Source organism: Hemiscyllium ocellatum, chromosome 5 (assembly GCF_020745735.1).
Source record: "Hemiscyllium ocellatum isolate sHemOce1 chromosome 5, sHemOce1.pat.X.cur, whole genome shotgun sequence".
In the NCBI taxonomy this organism is placed as follows: Eukaryota; Metazoa; Chordata; class Chondrichthyes; order Orectolobiformes; family Hemiscylliidae; genus Hemiscyllium; species Hemiscyllium ocellatum.
This window is the reverse complement of record NC_083405.1, coordinates 121,872,394-121,888,653: the sequence shown is the minus strand read 5'-3', so window position 1 is coordinate 121,888,653 and position 16,260 is coordinate 121,872,394. Positions and strand designations below refer to the sequence as shown.

The 16,260-nt window shown below is 45.1% G+C and overlaps 1 protein-coding gene across 1 annotated transcript; it reads right to left on the bottom strand.

Moving 5' to 3' along the window:
• Nucleotides 1-7,010: 7,010 nt before the first annotated feature.
• LOC132816148 (peptidyl-prolyl cis-trans isomerase FKBP1B-like) lies at nt 7,011-7,427 on the bottom strand. Its single transcript, XM_060825620.1, has one exon. It carries the CDS (start codon nt 7,340-7,342, stop codon nt 7,112-7,114), a length of 231 nt encoding a protein of 76 aa, XP_060681603.1. The 5' UTR covers nt 7,343-7,427; the 3' UTR covers nt 7,011-7,111.
• Nucleotides 7,428-16,260: the final 8,833 nt, after the last annotated feature.

The following is a 16,260-nucleotide window of genomic DNA, read 5'->3' as shown; positions in this document are numbered from 1 at the left end:
TTTATTTAATTCATTCTTTTTTCAGTAGTGACTGATTTAGCTCACATGACCTGCTCATCAACCTTTTGCGAAATAAATAATTCACAAATTACTCCAGTTAATTAGAATCCTCCTGTGTTATTGCTGCCGTGAGGCATGTTAGGAGATTGCAGACTTTACACTGGCTTACAAGGACAAATGGATTCCAATACAGGCAGGAAGTGAACCTACAGCATCGTTCAAAAGAAAATGAATCTCTAATTTAATGCAAAATGTTCACAGCTACAGAGAAAAAGAATGTAACTTTTAGAGAGATGTCATGGGGGTGATGGTTGGAATGGCCTTTTTTCTTTATTGCATAGTTCTATTATAGCATGGGATTATCTCACGATTGCTGGCTAAACCATGACATAAATTTTCAATATATATTTTCACTCTTCGTAAGATTAATTGTCACCTAAGGCAATAAGAAATAGGTACAGGAGTGGATTATTCAGCCCCTTGACCCTGCTGCATCATTCAATAAGACCATGGTGGATCTGATTGTGGCTTCAACTATAAGTATTTGTTATTCCATGAAAATTAATAATTGGTAACATATGCTCCTCAGTTTGCTAATGGTGTGACTGCAGTGAGGCCTACCAAAATATTACTTACCTCTATTTCATGCTGACATCAGTAAATGAAAAAAGTGCTCCGTTACTACAAACAATCAGAATTGTGCATGTCCCAGGGATTAGGAATTTACCCCTTTTAATATATGCACTTGGAATATCCCTCTTACTAAATCTTCCACAAAGTACTTGGAATTCCTTGAGGCTGTTCTTTGTATTTTTTACTTTACTCTGATGTAGAAAGAATCAGTCGATTATTATTGTTAAAAAAAACTCTGTCAGGCACATTGACTGCAGTAAAGTTTAACACAATTGTGGGCTAATTCAGTTTCCTTGGTCTTTATTCAAGGCCGGGTAAAAACAATGACTGCAGATGCTGGAAACCAGATTCTGGATCAGTGGTGCTGGAAGAGCACAGCAGTTCAGGCAAGCATCCGAGGAGCAGTAAAATCGACGTTTCGGGCAAAAGCCCTTCAAGGCCAGCAAGTCAATATTATTCTGGAGTGTCATGTTGAACCTTGAGAATGTCAAATAAAGATCACAGCGGCTATGGGAAGCAGGTTTCCTTTCTTGGAAAACTTCAAAGGTAATTCTGACTTTTGATGATGCCAACCTTCCAGCTCAAGCACATGTTCCAATCAGCAATTATGAGCCCAGCCTTCTGGATTGCAATCCTGTAATGTACTGTTGTGCTCACATGTCCACTTCTAAAGTGGAACATTATCACTTTGATTTGTAATGGCATTGGAACTGAATTATTAACCATCACTGACAGAAATGGAATAATTGTTCCACCAGTCAATAAATGATGCAGAATTACAATCATGAGTTAGTGCTTCATGAATTAATATTGTACCTTTGAATTGAATAAATGCAATATAAAATCTTCCAAAGTGCTTGCCTCTCTAAAGATTTCTGCTTCAGCGAACTAAACAGCTATATTTCCTGATTGCAATTGATAAGCACTGTGTTATGATGGGATAATTAAGGCAATTAATAGAATGATCAGTAGAATAGGCGCAGGGTCACTAGGGAGCTCTCAAGCTTAATTGTTGATTGAATAAAATAAATTCAATGCATTTTTTTTTTCAAAGGACTACTAAGACCAGGCCCAAATGGTCCAGGTTCAGGTTCCAACTGTTCCAGAGGTGTGTCATAACAAATCTGAGCAGGTATATTAAAACTATCTATGAAGGCTGTGTTATCTGGTTTTTATTTCTGTGTGGCTGTCCTTCTAATGTGCTAGCTTTCTGTCATTTAAAATAGACAGGCAGAAGGCTGGAAGAACACAGCGAGCCAGACAGCATCAGGAAGTGGAGATGTCAACTTTTCAGGTGTAACGCTTCTTTAGGACTGGGAGTGGATGTAGAGGAACTGAAGATACAAGGGGGTGGTGGGGGCTGGGTGGTGAGGTGAAGACAGGTAGAGGGTACCTGGGATTGCTCTATGGGAGAAATGAATCCGGTAGGTGGCAGGGAGCAGTGCAAGGGAGGGGGAGGGCATAGGAAGGGAGTCAGGGGATGGGATGGGAGGTGATTTGAAATTGGAGAACTCAATGTTGAGATCTCTAGGCCATAGGTTGCCTAGGCAGATGCTGAGGCATTTTTCCTCCAATTTGTAGTTGAGTTTGTTGTGGCAATGGAAGATGCCAAGGATGGTTATTTTGGAAAGGGAGTGGGAAGAGGAATTAAAATGGGCGATGACTGGGAGGTCTGATCAGCCCCTGCGGGCCCATCTGAGATGCTCAGTGAATCGATCCCTAAGTTTACGTTTTGACCCAACAGGTTGTACCCTCTACCTGTCTTCACCTATCCCCATTCACATCCCTGCCCCAACCACCCCCTTTATCTGCAGCTCTCTCTACACCCAGTCCTGGTCCTGAAAAAGTGGTACACCTGAAATTTTGGCTTCTGCACCTCCTGATGCTGTCTGGCTTGCTGTGTTCTTCCAGCCTCCAGCCTGTCCCTCCTGATGCTGCCTGGCTTGCTGTGTTCTCCCAGCCTCCTGCCTGACTACTTTAGATTCCAGCATCAGCAGTTTTTTTTGTCTCTTTTGTCATTTAAAGGAATTTTACCAGGAAGTAAATAAGGAGAGAGTGCTGAAACTGGAAGAAAGGTCAGAAACCAGTTGACACAGAATTGAGGTGATGAGCAAAAGGACCACAGTGATAAGGGGAAGTTTATTCTGTTATGATCTAGAATGCATTAACTGAATGGGAGTTGGGAGCAGACTGAGAAGCAAGATTCAAAAGGAATATGTTAACTAATTGAAAAGGAATGGTTTGCAGGGCTATGGGGAAAGACCAGAGGAATTAGTGTAGGTGAGGAGTTCTTTCAAAGAACTGGTGGAGACCCAATGGGAATAATGCTGAAAGGCCTTCCTCTGTTCTACAAGTATCTAAGTTGCAATGAACAAGGAAAGCGTGGCACTAACTAAAACCTGATCAAAGAGCAAAAATAATCCTTTGTCTTGCTTCTGCAATATTCCATTTGTATATTTACTTGTAAGGAATACTGGTAGTGATTGAACATGTTTTCTGTAATACAAAGATGATCTCCTACTGAGAAGTGATTGTGAGAAATATAAAGTTTTTTTTTAAAGAAATACCTTAAAAAATTAAGGCTGTTAACAAAATTTATGGTGTGCGCGCGTGAGATAGAGAAGGACAGGGGGCGAGAGAGAGCTTTGTCAATATGCAATAAAAGAACGATGTCTGGTAAGATTGACAGGAAGTGGAGAGAAGATGGGCAAGTAACGAGGTGGAGCAATGTATGAAGAACCTAAAGGGAAGTTAAACATCAATAAAAGCAGGAAGTGTTGGAGAAACTCAGCAGGTCTGGCAGTTTCGAAGAGCGTTAGTGTCACACAGTGCCAGGAAGTGGCCATCATCGGCTAGAGGAAATCGAACGATCACCCCTTGATGTTCAGCAGTATTACTTTCATCAAACCCTCCAATACTAACATCCTGGATATTCCTGTTAACCAGAAACTGAACTGGACAAGCCATATCTCTCTCCTGGGTGTTTGTGTTCTGGAATGGGATGGTCTTGGGAATAGGTGGGACATTTTTGCTTTTCAGCGGCAGCAGCAACTCAAAGGTCGGGAGTTTGCACCAGCGGCCTGCTGGGAGGAGTGAGTCACTGATTTGTGCTTTTAAATTTGAAGTCAGAGGGCAGAGATTTCTGAGAAATAGGGACTTTTTCTTTTTATTTCCGTCCTGCAATATAAGTCATTGTCTTCTCAACCCGAGACCCTACCTTTGTAGGGCCTCCCACCCAACCACCTCCTCGAACCTTAAAGACCAGGGACATATCAGGTAAGCGTCTCTTTTTTTACTTTGTGACCAGGGATGACAGTGCAGGGAGAGCAATGTTCCTCCTGCATGATGTTTGAGGTCAGGGACGCCATTACTGTCCCATCCAAGTACATCTGCAGGAAGTGCACCCAACTTTCGCTCCTCCAAGACTGTGTTAGGGAACTGGAGCGGGAGCTGGATGAATTCGGATCATTCAGGAGGCAGAGGCTGTGATAGATAGGAGTTACAGGGAAGTAGTTACTCCCAGGCATGAAGAAAGCTGGGTGACTGTTCGAAAGGGGAAAAAATAATCAGTGGAGGGATCCCCTGTGGTCGTTCCCCTGAAAAACATATATACCATTTCGGATACTGTTGAGGGGAACGACTTACCAGGGGTATGCTGTGGGGCCCAGGTGTCTGGCACAGACCCTGTCCCTATTGCATAGAAGGGAAGGAGGGAAAGGAGGAGAGTGTTAGTCATTGGGGACTCAATAGTTAGAGGCTCAGATAGAAGGTTTGTTGGGAACAAACGAGACTCGCGGTTGGTGTGTTGCCTCCCAGGTGCCAGGGTCCATGATATCTCGGTTCGTATCTTTGGGGTCCTGAAGGGAGAGGGTGACCAGCCTCAAGTCATTGTCCATGTAGGTACCAACAACATGGCTAATAGCATGCTGGCCTTCATAACAAGAGGGATTGAGTATAGAAGCAAAGAGGTTCTTCTGCAGCTGTACAGGGCCCTGGGGTGAGACCACGCCTGGAGTACTGTGTGCAGTTCTGGTCTCCAAATTTGAGGAAAGACATTCTGGCTATTGAGGGAGTGCAGCGTAGGTTCACAAGGTCAATTCCTGGAATGGCGGGATTACCTTACACTGAAAGACTGAAGCGACTGGGCTTGTATACCCTTGAGTTTAGAAGACTGAGGGGGATCTGATTGAGACAGATAAGACTATTAAAGGATTGGACACTCTGGAGGCAGGAAACATGTTTCCGTTGATGGGTGAGTGCCGAACCAGAGGACACAGCTTAAAAATACAGGGTAGACCATTTAGGACAGAGATGAAGAGAAACGTCTTCACCCAGAAGGCAGTGGAGGCCCAGTCTCTGGATTCGTTTAAGAAAGAATTGGATAGACCGCTCAAAGATAGTGGAATCAAGGGTTATGGAGATAAGGCAGGAACAGGATACTGATTAAGGATGATCAGCCATGATCGTATTGAATGGTGGTGCAGGCTCGAAGGGCAGAATGGCCTACTCCTACACCTATTACCTATTGTCTACCTATTGTCTAACATAGGTAGAAAGAGGGACAGGGATGTAAGGCAGGATTTCAGGGGGCTAAGGTGGAAGCTGAGAGGTAGAACAAACAGAGTTGTTATCTCTGGATTGTTATCCGTGCCACGTGATAGCGAGGCAAGGAATAGGGAGAGACATCAGCTAAACACGTGGCTGCAAGGATGGTGCAGGAGGGAGGGTTTCAAGTTCTTGGATAATTGGGGCTCATTCTGGGGAAGGTGGGACTTGTACAAACAGGATGGTCTTCACATGAACCAATAGGGTATTAATATCCTGGGTGGGAAATTTGCTGGTGCTATTCGGGTGGGTTTAAATTAGCTCAGCAGGGGGATAGGGACGTGAGGTGTAGTTACAGTGCACAGGAAGATGAGAGTAGGGAGGATAGGGACAGGATTTCAGGGTCATAGGGATGTGCTGCAGACAGCCAAGTGGTTTGAAGTGTGTCTACTCTAACACCAGAGTATCCGAAATAAGGTAGGTGAGCTTGCAGCATGGATAGGTAACTGGGACTTTGATGTAGTGGCCATTTCGGAGACATGGATAGAGCAGGGTGAGGATTGGATGTTGCAGGTTCCAGCATTTAGATCTTTCATTAAAAACAGGCAAGGTGGTAAAAGAGGGGGAGGTGTGGCCTTGTTAGTCAAGGATATTATAATGGCGGCTGAGAGAACTTTTGATGAGGACTCATCTACTGAAGTAGTGTGGACTGAGGTTAGAAACAGGAGAGGAGAGGTCACACTGCTTGGAGTTTTTTACAGCCCTCCGCAGAGTTCCAGGGAGATGGAAGAGAGGATTAGCAAAATTATTCTGAGTAGGAGTGAAAGGAACAGGGTGATCATTATGGGGGACTCTAACTTCCCCAACATTGACTGAAAATGTTATAGCTGTAATACGTCAGATGGATCAGTTTTTGTCCAATGTGTACAGGAGGGTTTCCTGACACAGTATGTCGAAGGGCTGACAAGAGGGGAGGCCACATTGGATCTGGTGCTTGGTAATGAACCAGGCCAGGTGTTTGATTTAGTTGTAGGTGAGCACTTCGGAGAGAGTGACCATAATTCAGTTACGTTTAGTTTAGCGAAGGAAAGGGATAGGTACATGCCACAGGTCAAGAGTTATCGATGGGGCAAGGGCAATTATAATGCGATGAGGCAAGAATTAGGATGCATAGAATGGGGTAGCAAAATGTGGGGGATGCAGACAATGGAAATGTGGAGCTGGTTTAAGGAACAGATATTGCGTGTCCTTGATAGGTATGTCCCTGTCAGGCAGGGAGGAAGTGACAAGGTAAGGGAACCTTGGTTTACAACAGAAATTGCATCTCTTGTTATGAAGAAGAAGGAGGCTTTTTTTAAAAAGGATCTACAAATTAACAACATTGGTAGTCAAAACTAACAATTCCAAGTAGCAAGAGCAAAATAAACAGGATGCAGGTAGCTAGGCAGGATTTTTTTTTGTTTAAAATTCAAATCATAGAAAGGTCATTTAGTGGGCGACACGGTGGCACAGTGGTTAGCACTGCTGCCTCACAGCGCCTGAGACCCGGGTTCAATTCCCGACTCAGGCGACTGACTGTGTGGAGTTTGCACATTCTCCCCGTGTCTGCGTGGGTTTCCTCTGGGTGCTCCGGTTTCCTCCCACAGTCCAAAGATGTGCAGGTCAGATGAATTGGCCATGCTAAATTGCCCGTAGTGTTAGGTAAGGGGTAAATGTAGGGGTGTGGGTGGGTTGCGCTTCGGCGGGTCGGTGTGGACTTGTTGGGCCGAAGGGCCTGTTTCCACACTGTAAGTAATCTAATCTAAAAAAAAATTCTCACTGTGTCTCGGTCTTCAGTGGCTCACAGAAGTCAGTTTGAAGATCGATTCCACTGTATTGATACCCAGGACTCCCTATGGCATCCCTTGAAACCAAATATCAACGAAGGAATTCTTCACTCCAACTTCAGCAGCTCGATAAGGGTGGCATTGGCTGCGATGACTCCTGGGTGACCTGTTACACCGTATGCCACATCGGGAGTACAGGTCAGTTTTGCCCTTTGCCCCAAACTCATCTGTGCTACGCCTTCTTTCCAACCTTTAATTACTTCCTGCTTGCCAAACTTGATTTTGAAAGGCTTGCCTCGGTCTCTGGAAGAATCAAACTTCTTTCCATTCTGCAACATTCCAATATAGTGAACAACACATGTCTAGCCCTTTTTTGGAAATGTCCCGCCGTCTCCTGGCGATATGGTCTCGATTTCAACGCCCATTCTTTTTTTATATTAGATTAGATTAGATTACTTACAGTGTGGAAACAGGCCCTTCGGCCCAACAAGTCCACACCGACCCGTCGAAGCGCAACCCACCCATACCCCTACATTTACCCCTTACCTAACTCTAGGGGCAATTTAGCATGGCCAATTCACCTGACCTGCACATCTTTGGACTATGGGAGGAAACCGGAGCACCCGGAGGAAACCCACGCAGACACGGGGAGAATGTGCAAACTCCACACAGTCAGTCGCCTGAGTCGGGATCTGAACCCAGGTCTCTGGCGCTGTGAGACAGCAGTGCTAACCACTGTGCCACCGTGCCGCCCTTTTCTCTAGCAATGCTGACGAAGGAGGCTTACGTGTTGATGAGACAAGCTGGTTCAGATGTGGTGATGGAGAGTTACAGATCAGCTAGGAAGGATTTAAAGAGAGACTTAAGAAGAGCAAAGAGAGGACACGAGCAGTCTTTAGCAAATAGAATAAAGAAGAACCCTAAAGCTTTCTATAGGTATGTGAGGAATAAAAGGCCAATTAGGGTAGGAATTGGGCCAATCAAAGACAGAAGTGGGAAGTTGAGTGTGGACCCTGCGGAGATTGGAGAGGTGCTAAATGAACATTTCTGATCAGTTTTCACTCAGGAAAAGGAGAATATTATAGAGGAGAAGAATGAGGTATGAGATATTAGACTAGAAAGGATCGAGGTTAGTTCCACACAGGTGTTTATCAATTCTAGAAGAAGTGAAAGTAGACAAGTCCACTGGGTCTGATGGGATTTATTCGAGTATTCTCTGGGAAAATAGGGAGGAGATAAAAGAGCCGTTGGCTTCGATATTTCAGTCATCATTGTTTACAGGTTTAGTACCAGAGGACTGGAGGATTGCAAATGTTGTGCCCTTGTTCAGGAAGGGCAGCAGAGATGATCCAGGTAATTATAGACCAGTGAGCCTTACTTCTGTTGTAGGAAATGTTTTGGAAAGAATTATAAGAGATAAGATTTATAATCATCTAGCAAGCGACAATTTGATTTCAGATAGTCAACATGGTTTCATCAAGGGCAGAATTGTGTCTCACAAACCTCATTGAGTTTTTTGAGAAGGTGACCAAGCATGTAGATGAGGGTAGAGCAGTTGACGTGGTATTCATGGACTTCAGTAAAGTCTTTGAAAAGGTTCCACATGGTAGGCTGATGGAGAATATCCAGAGGCATGGGATTGAGGGTGATTCAGCAGTTTGGATTAGAAACTGGCTTTCTGAAAGAAGGCAGCGAGTGGTGGTTGCTGGAAAATATTCAGCCTGGAGTCTGGTTATTAGTGGTGTGCCACAAGGATCTGTTTTGGGACCACTGCTGTTTGTCATTTTTATAAATGACTTAGACGCAGGCATAGGTGGATGGATTAGTAAATTTGCAGATGACACTAAAGTCGGTGGAGTAGTGGACAGTGTGGAAGAATGTCACAGATTTCAAGGGGACTTGGATAAACTGCAGAATTGGGCTGAGAGGTGGCAAATGGAGTTCAATACAGCTAAATGTGAGGTGATGCACTTTGGGAAGAATAACAGGAAGGCAGAGTACTGGGTCAATTGAGGATATGCAGAGGGATCTTGGAGTCCATGTACATAGGTCCCTGAAATTGCCACCCAGGTGGATAGTGCTGTTAAGAAGGCATACAGTGTGTTAGGCTTCGTTGGTAGAGGAATTGAGTTCCGGAGCCACAATATCATGCTGCAACTATACAAAATGCTGGTGTGGCCATACTTGGAATATTGTGTACAGTTCTGTTCGCCATATTTTGGGAAGGATGTGGAAGCATTGGAAAAGATGCAGAGGAGATTTACCAGGATGTTGCCTGGTCTGGAGGGAAGGTCTTATGTGAAAAGACTGAGAGACTTGGGCCTGTTCTCATTGGAAAGAAGAAGGCTAAGGGGGGATTTGATAGAGACATACAAGATGATCAGAGGATTAGATAGGGTAGACAATGAAAGTCTTTTTCCTAGGACGATGACATCAGCGTGTATGAGGAGACATAACTACTACTTGAGGTGTGATAGATTTAAGACCGGTGTCAGAGACAGGTTCTTTATGCAGAGAGTGGTAAGGGTGTGGAATGCCCTACCTGCTAATGTAGTCAACTCAGCCACATTAGAGAGATTTAAACAATCCTTAGATAAGCACATGGATGATTTTGGGATAGTGTAGGGGGATGAGCTGAGAATAGTTCACAGGTTGGTGCAACATCGCAGGCCGAAGGGCCTGTTCTACCCTGTATTGTTCTGTGTTCTATTATTTTGCTGTGTATTTTGAAATCCTTTAACTCGTGTTCTGAATGTTTTGGTTCATTCTATTTCATCTTCATTTATTTTGTAAAATTGTTAAAGCAAATTCTGCAGCAATTGCATATTTAAGTTTCTGTAAAAGACAACTGGATCAAATTATAAAGAAATGATCTGCCATGCCAGATTTCAGTCTGGGATTTTGTTTGTCTTATAGCACTATTGGATGGGATCATAACAATGTGGAATCTGGGGCTAGGCTGGCAGAGACTGGAGACAGTTGGTTCTAGGCCTTGATTCTCTGCTGTAGGGCAGGAGTTCAGTATGTGGGCAGTGGTCTGACTTGAATGGCCATTTGCATGGAACATGTAATGACATCTTCCCTGGGGTTTTCTCAAGTGGATGAAGATTAGAGTCTTGCTGGAAAGTGACACTCAAGGTGGGTAGGGAGGTATCTTGGCAAAGTGTACAGTGCATTCCAGTGTGGGATCCGGACTTTCAGACAGGTTTGTGGAATTTTTTCTGAGGTTCTGTGTAGGAATGCTTTGTCCGCTGTCAACTGCAGTGATGTTTGAGGAGGATGTTTTCCAGACAGACAACAGGAAGTTTAAGATTTGCAGGATTAGGAATCCTCTTGAGCTGTGTTGGCCTCCATGTCCGAGAGGAGAATGTGTTTTGAATAAAAAATAGATATAGCAGTAGTAGCTTATGGTAGGAAGCTGACTTGTGAGAATTGTTGAGAGTTGTCAGGATTTAAGCTGACAGCATCAAAGACAGATTGGAGTGACCATATTCTCTGAGTCACTGTGTGGAACACCATGGGAGCTTCAGAAAGATTTTAATGAAAACACCTCAACAAATCATCAAAACTAATCTCCTTTAACTCCTAAGAGATGCACTTCATCTGCTATTTCGCTGTAGGTTAACAGTTTGAACATGGAATTCACAGTGGGCATGGTGTCTTCAGTAATTAAAAGTGCACAAAAGGAAATTGCTGTATCCTAGATAAACCCAAAAGCTATTGGCTTTAAGCTGGCTTTATAAGATTGCTACAAGCAGCAGTACAGCTGTTACATGACTGAGATTGAATACTTAGCAACTGCAAATGAGTTTCAGTGAGGTTTTGCAAGCCCATAATAAATTCAAAAGGATGGTGCTTGAGTTTTATCCTGGGTGATCAGTCTGAATATATGGGATTATTTTATCAACGTAAATGGAAACATACTTCTGCCATTTCACACTGGATTAAGTTGCACTGAAATCTAACTGCTTCTGAGGGATTTAAAAAGTTAAATATCAATGCTTCGAAGCTGTTGACAAAGACTCAATTGTAAATGTAACAACTGTAATTTCTGAAGGAAGGCTTGGATCAGAAGTCTTTCAGGGAATCCCCTCTTCTAGAGAGGCATGGAAGTTGAGGTCTCTAAAATTATCTATTCAGCCTATTCAAACTTTGCCAGATCTTTGCGAACATAGAATCATAGCGCCAGACAGTCATAGAGTTATACAGCATGGAAACAGACCCTTTGGTCCAACCCATCCATGTCGACCAGATATCCCAGCCCAATCTAGTCCCATCTGCCAGCACCCAGCCCATATCCCTCCAAACCCTTCCTATTCATATACCCATCCAAATGCTTCTCAAATGTTGCAATTGTACCAGCCTCCACCACATCCTCTGGCAGCTTATTCCATACACGTACCACCCTCTGCGTGAAAAGGTTGACCCTTAGGTCTCTTTTATATCTTTCCCCTCTCACCCAAAACCTATGCCCTCTAGTTCTGGACTGCCCAACCCCAGGGAAAAGACTTCGTCCATTTACCCTATCCATTCCCCTCATAATTTTGTGAACCTCTATAAGGTCACCCCTCAGCCTCCGATACTCCAGGGAAAACAGCCCCAGCCTGTTCAGCCTCTCCCTATAACTCAAATCCTCCAATCCTGGCAACATTCTTGTAAATCTTTTCTGAACCCTTTCAAGTTACACAATATTTTTCCTGTAGGAAGGAGACCAGAATTGCATGCAGTATTCTAACAGTGGGCCTGACCAATGTCCTGTACAGCCGCAGCATGACCTCCCAACTCCTGTACTCAATACTCTGACCAATGAAGGAAAGCATACCAAACACCTTCTTCACTATCCCATCTACCTGTGACTCCACTTTCAAGAGCATAGAACATAGAACAATACAGCGCAGAACAGGCCCTTCGGCCCACAATGTGCTGAACATTTGTCCTAGCTTAAGCACCTATCCATGTACCTATCTCATTGCCGCTTAAAAGTCACCAATAATTCTGACTCTGTCACTCCCACAGGAAGCGCATTCCATGCCCCCACCACTCTCTGGGTAAAGAACCTACCCCTGACATCCCCCCTATACCTTCCACCCTTCACCTTAGATTTATGTCCCCTTGTAACACTCTGTTGTACCCGGTGAAAAAGTCTCTGACTGTCTACTCTATCTATTCCCCTGATCATCTTATAAACCTCTATCAAGTCACCCCTCATCCTTTGCCGTTCCAATGAGAAAAGGCCTAGCACTCTCAACCTATCCTTGTACGACCTATTCTCCATTCCAGGCAACAACCCAGTAAATCTCCTCTGTACCCTCTCCAAAGCTTCCACATCTTTCCTAAAGTGAGGCGACCAGAACTGCACACAGTACTCCAAATGTGGCCTTACCCAAGGTCCTGTACAGCTGCAACATCACCTCACAACTCTTGAATTCAATCCCTCTCCTAATGAACGCTAATACACCATAGGCCTTCTTACAAGCTCTATCCAGCTGAGTGGCAACTTTCAAAGAGCTATGAACATAGACCCCAAGATCCCTCTGCTCCTTCACCTAACTAAGAACCCTACCGTTAACCCTGTATTCCGCATTCTTATTTGTCCTTCCAAAATGGACAACCTCACACTTTACAGGGTTGAACTCCATCTGCCACTCCTCAGCCCAGCTCTGCATCATATCTAAGTCCCTTTGCAGCTGACAACAGCCCTCCTCACTATCCACAACTCCACCAATCTTCGTATCATCTGCAAATTTACTGACCTACCCTTTGACTTCCTCTTCCAAGTCATTAATAAAATTACAAACAGCAGAGGACCCAAAACTGATCCCTGCGGAACCCCACTTGTAACTGGGCTCCAGGCTAAATATTTACCATCTACCACCATTCTCTGACTTTGACCGGTTAGCCAGTTCTCTATCCAACTGGCCAAATTTCCCACTATCCCATGCCTCTTGACTTTCCGCATAAGCCTACCATGGGGAACCTTATCAAAGGCCTTACTAAAATCCATGTACACAACATCCACTGCTATCCTCATCCACATGCTTGGTCACCTCCTCAAAGAATTCAATAAGACTTGTAAGGCAAGACCTACCCCTCACAAATCCGTGCTGGCTGTCCCTAATCAAGCAGTGTCTTTCCAGATATTCATAAATCCTATCCCTCAGTACCCTTTCCATTACTTTGTCGACCACGGAAGTAAGATAATCTGGCTTGTAATTCCTGGGATTATCCCTATTCCCTATTTTTGAACAGAGGCACAACATTTGCCATTCTCCAGTCCCCTGGCACCACCCCTCTTGACAGTGACGACGAAAAGATCATTGCCAAAGGCTCTGCAATTTCCTCTCTTGCTTCCCACATAATCCTAGGATATATCCCATCAGGCCTGGGGACTTGTCTATCCTCAAGTTTTTCAAAATGCCCAACACATCTTCCTTCCTAACAAGTATCTCCTCTGCTTACCAGTCTGTTTCATACTCTCCTCTTCAACAGTACGGTCCCTTTCATTTGTAAATACTGAAGAAAAGTACTCATTCAAGACCTCTGCTATCTCTTCCAACTCAATACACAGTCTCCCACTACTGTCCTTGATCGGACCTACCCTCGTTCTCGTCATTCTCATGTTTCTCACATACGCATAAAAGGCCTTGGGGTTATCCTTGATCCTACCCGCCAAAGATTTTTCATGCCTTCTCTTAGCTCTCCTAATCCCTTTCTTCAGCTCCCTCCTGGCTATCCTGTATCCCTCCAACGCTCTGTCTGAACCTTGTTTCCTCAACATTATGTAAGCCTCCTTCTTCCTCTTTACTAGACATTCAACCTCCCTCGTCAACCAACATTCCCTCACATGACCATTTCTTTCCTGCCTGACAGGTACATACATATCAAGGACACGTCGTATCTGTTCCTTGAAAAAGTTCCACACTTCATGACATCCTTCCGGCAGCCTATGCTCCCAACTTATGCTCCTCAGATCCTGTCTTGCAGCATTGTATTTACCCTTCCCCCAATTGTAAAACCTACCCTGTTGCATGCACCTATCTCTCTCCATAACCAAGGTGAAAGTCACAGAATTATGGTCACCATTACCAAAATGCTCACCCACTAACAAGCCCACCACTTGTCCCAGTTCGTTACCAAGTACCAAATCCAATATGGCCTCCCCTCTGGTCGGACAATCTGCATACGGAGTTAGAAAAGCTTCCTGGACACACTGCACAAACACCACCCCGTCCAATCTACTTGATCTAAAGAGCTTCCAATCAATATTTGGGAAGTTGAAATCGCCCATGACTACTACCCTGTGGCTTCTGCACCTTTCCAAAATCTGTTTCCCAATCTGTTTCTCCACATCTCTGCTGCTATTGGGGGGCCTATAGTAAGCACCCAACGAGGTGACTGCTCCTTTCCTATTTCTGACTTCAGCCCATACTACCTCCATAGGCAGATCCCCCTCGAAGTGCCTTTCTGCAGCCATTATACCATTTCTAATTAGCAATGCCACCCCCCCTCCTTTTTTACCACCCTCCCTATTCTTACTGAAACATCTGTAACCAGGAACCTCCAACAACCATTCCTATCCCTCTTCTATTCTTGTTTCCGTGATGGCCACAACATCGTAGTCCCAGGTACCAATCCACGCCTTAAGTTCACCCACCTTATTTCTGATACTCCTTGTGTTGAAGTATACACACTTGAACCCATCTCTGTGTCCACAAGTATTCCCGGTCAGTGCTATCTTCTCCACAGCCTCTCTACATTCTTGGACATCCTGAAAAACAACTAACCTACTTGTCCGGATCCCATCCCCCTGCCAAATTAGTTTAAACCCCCCCGAAGAGTACTAGCAAACCTACCCCCCAGGATATTGGTGCCCTTCTGGTTCAGGTGCAACCCGTCCTGCTTGTACAGGTCCCACCTTCCCCAGAATGCAGTCCAATTGTCCAAATACCTGAAGTCCTCCCTCCTACACCATCCTTGCAGCCACGTATTCAACTGCACTCTCTCCCTATTCCTTGCCTCACTGTCACGTGGCACCGGCAACAATCCAGAGATGACGACTCTGTCCGTCCTAGCTTTTAGCTTCCAGCCTAACGCTGAGCTCCTGAATGACCTCCCCACGCCTCTTCCTACCTGTGCCATTGGTGCCAATGTGGCTGCACACCCTCCCTCTTAAGGATTCTGAAGACACGGTCCGAGATGTCTCAGACCCTGGCACCCGGGAAGCAACAAACCAACCGAGAGTCTCGCCAATGTCCACAGAACCGCCTGTCTGTCCCTCTAACTAAAGAGTCTCCTATAACTAGTGCTCTCCTCCTCTCCCCCTTTCCCTTCTGAACCTCCGAGCCAGACCTCGTGCCTGAGACCTGGTCACTGCAGCTTACCCCTGCTAGGCCGTCCCCCCCCAACAGTATCCAAAGCGGTATACTATTTGTTGAGAGGAACGACCACAGGGGATCCCTGCACTGCCTGCTTCTTCCCCTTCCCACCTCTAACTGTTACCCAGCTACCTCTGCTCTCTGGCGTAACTGTGTCCCTGTAGCTTCTACCTATCACCCTCTCAGCCTCTCGAATAATTCTCGGTTCATCCAACTCCAGCTCCAGTTCCCTAACGCGGTCTGTGAGGAGCTGGAGCTGGCTGCACTTCCCGCAGGTGAAGTCGGCAGGAGCGTCGGTGGTCACCCCTACCTCAAACATCCTGCAGGAGGAACATTCCACTGCCTGCACTGCCATAACTCTACGCTTAGTCTCCAAAACAAGAACACTAAGTAGCTTACCTGTTCAGCCGACTGAGTCCTTTTTTTAGGTTAGAGGCGGAGGGAGAGTGGGAGACACTACACGTGTAGTGTCTCAGGTTCCTTCTCCACTCAAATAACAATCACTTACCTTCCCGACCAGCTCTGCGCTCCGACTTCACTTCCGCCCAGCTCCCGCCGCTCTCTGCTGCAAAAAGCTAAGAACCTGCACTCCAAGGTCTCTTTGTTCAGCAACACTCCCGAGGACCTTACCATTAAGTGTATACCTCCTGCTAAGATTTGCTTTCCCAAAATGCAGCATCTCGCATTTATTTGAATTAAACTCCATCTGCCACTTTTCAACCCATTGGCCCATCTAGTCAAGATCCTGTTGTAATCTGAGGAAACCCTCTTCGCTATCCACGGCACCTCCAAATTTACTAACTGTACCTCCTTTGCTTGCATCCAAATCATTTATATAAATGACAAAAAGTAGAGGACCCAGCACAGATCCTTGTGGCATT